The sequence below is a fragment of the Amphiura filiformis genome, unplaced genomic scaffold (assembly GCF_039555335.1).
Source record: "Amphiura filiformis unplaced genomic scaffold, Afil_fr2py scaffold_66, whole genome shotgun sequence".
Classification (NCBI taxonomy): Eukaryota; Metazoa; Echinodermata; class Ophiuroidea; order Amphilepidida; family Amphiuridae; genus Amphiura; species Amphiura filiformis.
Genome location: NW_027305530.1, coordinates 10,047 through 17,167, shown reverse-complemented (window position 1 = coordinate 17,167; position 7,121 = coordinate 10,047). Strand labels below are relative to the sequence as shown.

General features: G+C 41.9%; 1 protein-coding gene across 1 annotated transcript; it reads right to left on the bottom strand.

The window, feature by feature from the left end:
• Positions 1 to 1,591: 1,591 nt before the first annotated feature.
• On the bottom strand, positions 1,592 to 6,460 carry LOC140144609 (uncharacterized). Its single transcript, XM_072166424.1, has 2 exons — positions 5,660 to 6,460; positions 1,592 to 1,870 (listed from the first exon to the last, which is right to left on the bottom strand). The coding sequence occupies exons 1-2, from the start codon at positions 6,458 to 6,460 to the stop codon at positions 1,592 to 1,594; spliced, it is 1,080 nt and encodes a 359-aa protein (XP_072022525.1).
• Positions 6,461 to 7,121: the final 661 nt, after the last annotated feature.

Below are 7,121 nucleotides of genomic sequence, written 5' to 3'. Positions count from 1 at the left end.
CATGGCATGTGTGTCTACAGACTTTTCTGCAATTTAATTGAAATAAAATCAATTTCATTAAAATATGGTCAAAGGGCATTTTGTGATCCACAGCATCATACCCCCAATTTTTTTAAAAAAAGTTGAGAATATATATCACTGGAAACCTCTGGCTACATATATTATAATGTTATGGTATACAAATATTCTTGCAGATTAACTCACTGAGCATGTTGTGAAATTTGAATTTCGATTTTGGGGTCATCTGGGGTCACCCATGGGTCATCTGAGGTCAAATTACTAAAAACTGTTGTATGGGCATGAAACTTGGTGGGTACAGTCAGCATTAAGCGTCAAAATTTTGGAAGGTCATTTTGGCCATCATGTAGATTTTAATTGTAAATTAAATATTGCAGTAGAATTTACAGAAACCTCTGAAATGGGGAAATTGGTCTCAGGGTGAATTTGGAAAGATATCTTGCTACTGGTGCTGTAGCTGACCTGGTTTGGAAGGTTTGGTTTTGGTAGTTCTATGTACTGCTGGATCCTTGATTTGGTAGATGTGTATGTACTGCTGAGTTGGGTGGATTCCGGGTCTTGATGTCCATCTGAAATAAAATTTACAGTCAGTTGTAGAAAAAATGTTTTCCAAATGAGATAAAAAGAAGGGTAGGCCTACTTAATATTAGTAACCTATTGTATGGATCCACCATCTTGCTACTAACGCGAGGTTCTCCCTAAATATACATACATGTGCAAAAAATGCATTTTTTGCTTTTCCTTTTTGAGATGACACATGCAAAGGACCAATAATCAGGCTTTGAATTTTAAGGTGAGCGAGTGCAACGCTCGCGGATGGCTCACCTTAAGTTGTTCATCCGAGTGTGATTATAGCTCACCTTGTAAAATCTGCCAGAGCCTGAGCTTCTTCACAAGTGCAGTTTATAGCACACCTGATTGCTCACCTTAACATTTCAAGGAGTGCTATTAATTGCACGCCTAGTATTTTCAAAACTCAATGCCTGAATAATGGTGTATTTTCCTCACATTGTTAGGCATGATCACAAAATTTTCAAGTAGGTTTTTTCACATGGAAATTATTTTGTTTAAAAAGGTGATTATTTAACTTAAAAAATGAGGGGTCAACCATGTCTGTAGCTCAAATATCAACAAATATAAAGTTATGGGCAAATGTCTGTTTTTAAAATTCTGCATTTTTCTGCGGCCATCATTGACAATGCCTTGTATTAGGTTATTTGTGATGTGGTTTTGTTACAATGCATAAAGGTACTCAATAAAGCAATATTTTAAAATTATTCAGCACACCCAAATTTAAAATATACCACAGACCTTAGGTTCTAATGGTCCTGATCTACATGTACATGTAGGTGGTGTTTTTACTATTTCTAACATGTAGAAATTGTTAAATCATTGAATTTTTTTTAACCATGCAAAATCCCAGGAAGTTGGGGGGGGGTATGGCCCCTGGCACGTACACAATTCTAATACACAATCTTTAATTTAAAAACAAATATTCCGTGCATAAAACATTTGGCCAAAACTTTAATTTCCTTGGCCAAAACTCTCATTTTCCTGGCCAATCTTACCATGTTCAAAATTCATCTTCATCCTCATCATCACTGTCACTGTCTGATTCTTCTGCCCTATCCTCATATGGCTGGATGATGATAGGTGTTAATGCCTCTTGAGCAAGATCCACAAGTTCCTCCTTCTCCCACATTTCATTCTCTATCTTGATAATATGGTTTTCATATGCTGCCCAATTTTCAGGTGTCACATTTGCTAGTCCTTCTGTCATCAGCTTCTTGACGTCATCTAGCTTGAATGAAGTATTGTTACCTGCTACATGACCTTTTGCTTTACCCCAGACCTGTTTTTGAAAGAAAAAAATACAAAAGATCCAATATAGTAAATAGGGAGGACCCCCCCCAATACCTTCGGCTTCCCCTCACTTTCCCAGTTGTAAAATTAAATAAAAGATTTGAAAATGTCAACCTTTTTATGCCCAAACTGACAAAAATTTTGGCACAGTTTCAGATTTTCTCCCAATAAAAAGTTATCACTGCCCAATGAATAAAACCTGGTGCTACCATATACCACTACATTAGTACTGTATACGTTCGCATAATGGCGCTATGGGCTCCCTTGACATAACTGGTATTTTAGACACAAACTAAATGTGCCCTCCCATAAAAATCACACCAGCAAATAAACGCACATACCCTTTAATAATTCTTGTTGGGATTTTTAGAGGAGGGAGCTCTCTATTTGTACATAAAATGTACCCAAAGGCAAAGAAGCCCAGTTGCGCCATTAGGCGAACGTTTACGGTATTTGGCCTCATTGAGGTACCGGGTACTTACATCACTTAAAATTTAAATAGGGCACTAAGTTTAAAATTTCGCCCATGGATGACCTCAATTTAATTTTCCCCTCATATCAAAGATTCCACCCACCATGTTTAAGCCTAATCGGGCAGAGTTTTCCAAAATATTGCATCAATGCAGCGAAACGCATAGCCGGACATACATGTAGGCCTACGCACAAACCCATACACTCTTGAATTGTGTGTCAAGCGGGGACACTCACATGTCAAGCGGGGACACTCACACACATTGTGTGTCTTCAATCGACAAACCGGGGACAAAATGGTCAATTACAAAAACATTTTTATGGAATAACTTACCATTCGGGGACATGACACTACCCCTGTCCCTGTGTATATGTCCCCATTTTTAGTGCATTTCAAAGCTTCCCCGGTTGCCACATGTCCCCAGTTGTGTAATTAAAAACACACAACTGCATTTTCAGGCGACCCCCCTCCCAACACACACAGCTTATTATTTTAGTACATGTTGATATAAATATTATTAGTGCTATAAGACTCAAAGTCCTGGTCTTTAAAAACCAGGCTTGAGTAACTCATTTTCAAGGACTCTTGTACAGAACTTGGACTCGGCTGGACCTAATCTAGTCTCCCTGAGTCTGGCAAAATGTGTTCATGTCTTTTTATTTATTTTAACTTGATTACTGGTATAAAACACTTAAGAGACAATATTAAATATATTGCACACAAAATACCAGCAACCAGCAAACATTGAAAAAAAAAGCAATTCAGCTTAATTGTAACTGCAATATAAAAAATGGAAGATAGAAAAACTTACCGGTAATCAGATTTAAATCAAAAATAGTTTTTTAATTTTTTTTTTAATTAAACAAAAACACCAACCCTGATAAGCTCATTATCATAATAACGAGCATTGTAAATTAGACAAAAAAAATTAATGAAAAAAAATTGAGAAAAAGAATGGGAAAAATTAACAAAATGATACAAGTAAAAATAGGATACAATTTAAAAATAGCTTATAACCCCAAGATCCCCAGCCATATAGAATTTTGGCTTGTGCGGTACTTGACGCAAAGCATCGATGACAATTATAATACACTTTAAGGGAATAAATGTTAACAAACTTTTTCGGAGTACATGTAGGCCTAGTATATGCGACGATTGGTCACAAATATTCAGTGAAGGCGCCAAGTGCTTGAAGTTAGTTATGCCTACGCTGTCAAGTCCTGCAAGCGAGTTACTGCAAGTCTAGGTAGTGTCTTACGCCAAGTCATGGAAGTTACGCCAAGTCCTGCAAGCAAGCTACAGCAAGTCCGGGAAGCGAGTTCCGTTAAGTCCTGCATGCGAGTTCAATGCCAAGTCCTGTAAGTGAGTTACGCCAAGTCCTGCATGAGATTTACGGCAAGTCCTGCATGCGAGTTACGGCAAGCCCGGGAAGCGAGTCACACTATGTTTTGCATGCGAGGAGTTCAACGCCAAGTCCTGCAAGCGAGTTACGGCAAGTTCTGCATGAAATTTACCACCAGTCCTGCATGCGAGTTACGGTGAAGGCCGCCAAGTGCTGGAAGTTAGTTACGCCTACGCTGTCAAGTCCTGCAAGCGAGTTACTGCAAGTCTAGGAAGTGTCTTACGCCAAGTCAGGGAAGTTACGCCAAGTCCTGCAAGCAAGTTACAGCAAGTCCGGGAAGCGAGTTGCGCCAAGTCCTGCATGCGAGTTCAATGCCAAGTCCTGTAAGCGAGTTACGCCAAGTCCTGCATGAGATTTACGGCAAGTCCTGCATGCGAGTTACGGCAAGCCCGGGAAGCGAGTCACGCTATGTTTTGCATGCAAGGAGTTCAACGCCAAGTCCTGCAAGCGAGTTATGGCAAGTTCTGCATGAAATTTACCACAAGTCCTACATGCGAGTTACGGTGAAGGCCGCCAAGTGCTGGAAGTTAGTTACGTCTACGCTGTCAAGTCCTGCAAGCAAGTTACAGCAAGTCTGGGAAGCAAGTCCGGGAAGCGAGTTGCGCTAAGTCCTGCATGCGAGTTCAATGCCAAGTCCTGTTGAAGCGAGTTACGGCAAGTCCTGCTTGCGAGTGACAGTTACGGCAAGTCCTGCATGCGAGTTACAGTAACTCCTGCATGAGAGTTATGGCAAGTCCTGTATGTGAGTTACGGCATGTCCTGCATGTGAGTTGCGCTAAGTCTTGCATGTAATTTCAATGACAAGTCCTTGAAGCGAGTTACGGCAAGTCCTGTATGCTAGTTATGTCAAGTCCTGCATGTGAGTTACAGCAAGTCCTGTATGCAGCTTACGGCAAGTCAGAGAAGTGAGTCACGCTAAGTCTTGCATGCGAGTTCAACGCTAAGTCCTGCAAGCGAGTTACGCCAAGTCCTGCAAGCGAGTTACGCCAAGTCCGGGAAGCGAGTTACGGCAAGTCCTGCATGTGAGTTTAGTATGGCGAATTCGACGCTAAGTTCTGCAAGCGAGTTACGCCAAGTCCTGCAAGCGAGTTACGCCAAGTCCGGGAAGCGAGTTACGCCAAGTCCTGCTGTGAGTTTAGTACGGTGAGTTCGACGCTAAGTTCTGCAAGCGAGTTACGCCAAGTCCTGCAAGCGAGTTACGCCAAGTCCGGGAAGCGAGTTACGCCAAGTCCTGCATGTGAGTTTAGTACGGTGAGTTCGACGCTAAGTTCTGCAAGCGAGTTACGCCAAGTCCTGCAAGCGAGTTACGCCAAGTCCGGGAAGCGAGTTACGCCAAGTCCTGCATGTGAGTTTAGTACGGCGAGTTCGACGCTAAGTTCTGCAAGCGAGTTACGCCAAGTCCTGCAAGCGAGTTACGCCAAGTCCGGAAAGCGAGTTACGCCAAGTCCTGCATGTGAATTTAGTACGGTGAGTTCGACGCTAAGTTCTGCAAGCGAGTTACGCCAAGTCCTGCAAGCGAGTTACGCCAAGTCCGGGAAGCGAGTTACGCCAAGTCCTGCATGTGAGTTTAGTACGGCGAGTTCGACGCTAAGTTCTGCAAGCGAATTACGCCAAGTCCTGCAAGCGAGTTACGCCAAGTCCGGGAAGCGAGTTACGCCAAGTCCTGCATGTGAGTTTAAGTATGGCGAGTTCGACGCTAAGTTCTGCAAGGGAGTTACGCCAAGTCCTGCAAGGGAGTTACGCCAAGTCCAGGAAGCGAGTTACGCCAAGTCCAGGAAACGAGTTATGCCAAGTCCTGCATTCAAATTATGGCAAGTTCATAAGGCGCGTTACGCCAAGTCTCTACAGATTTCAGGAGTCAAGTTTGTCAAAATGTACATGCCTAAATTAATATCCAGACCTACCAGCTCTATAGGGTTGAGTTCACAGTGGTATGGTGGTGTACGTAGGACTTTGTGGCCGGCTGCTTTGGCCATTTCATCAATTTTCCGTTGGTCATATTGAGCTCGAAGAGGCTTTATCAATTCTAGCAGTTCCGCAATATTCATATCCTTTCTCCACAATATACCTTTCTTGTCTAGCCACAATTGAATGTCTTTCTTCCTCCATCCACGGCGGGGTATCAATTCCTTTTTGGCGGAATGATAAGATGCATTGTCCAAGATAATGATGGAATTATCAGGTATATGAGGCAGTAACTGTGTTGAAAACCACTTTTCGTACGTCTTTGCATTCATTTCATGATGATAGTCACCATCCCCCTGCTTCTTCGCCTTAAAAATCAACTCGGCCTCATTTATAAATCCATCTTTGCCTCCACCAGCATGGGTCACAATAAGCCTCTCACCTTTACCAGATGGGTTTTTGAGACCTGTTGATAGGCCATTGATAAATGCTTGCTTTGATGTTAGTATAGATGTGTCTTGCCAGGTTTTGGATTTAACATGTCCGGCGTTCACCCATGTTTCGTCGGTATAAATCAAAGACCTGCCGTCTTTCCTGTGTTTTTTGATCTTTCTCAGGTACTGATGTCTCCACTGGACGATTTCAGGACGTTCTAGAAGTATGGAGTTTCTTTTTCTTGAAGAATACACAAACCCGAGTTCACATAAAATTCTGCGTATGCTGCTGATGCTCAAATTTGGCAAGTCGGGGTCAGTACGAACCGCTGCATGAACTTTTTGCAGAGTTGGTTGTTTATTCATGTAGAAAAAATCACGATGGATTTTGTTCCTTATTGCACACATAACGAAGTCATCATATTTCTTGGTACCCTTTTGGTAATCAGCAGCTTTCTTCTTGCCATCCTTAATTTGTGCATCTTCATGGTTCACTACTTCTTTAATTTCCTTTTTGATTCTATAAACCGATGTCTTTGATATCCCAGTGGCAACTGCCGTACGTTCCACGATCTCCTCGATAGTGCATGCAGGATTTTCCCTTCTAAAGTAACAATACACGTTGATGGTGATTTCTTTTTCACGTTTTGAGAGTGCCGAACCTTTCAGGCGTTTGCGGCTGAGATAATGGGGAGAAGTTCTCCATTTCGTTTGATTTAATCAACTTTTAGGTAAGCTTACGCCATAAATAATTTTTGTTTACGGAAGTAGACAGCAGACGACGAAAGTAAATAATAAGTTGTTTAGTAAATATTATGAATATTCATATTTACCATTATCATCCAAATATGGAGCCGCTGTCCTCTGCACATCATTCCCAGAGAGTCGTAAGCAGACGCAGTCGGAATGGCAAAAATCACGGCTTCTTTCGGGGTCGACGCTATATGATAATTATTTTCCATTATTCTTCCGCGTTGGCGAATCACCAGAAATAGACTCTCCCACAGACACTTGTTACGCGATCAGT

Bases quoted from the DNA above. Each gene is read 5' to 3' on its own strand.
- LOC140144609 (XM_072166424.1), bottom strand. From the start codon at position 6,460: ATGAATAAACAACCAACTCTGCAAAAAGTTCATGCAGCGGTTCGTACT. The intron at 1,871-5,659 runs GTAGGTCTGGAT...TTTCAAAAACAG, and splicing joins AACTCAACCCTATAGAGCTG to GTCTGGGGTAAAGCAAAAGG.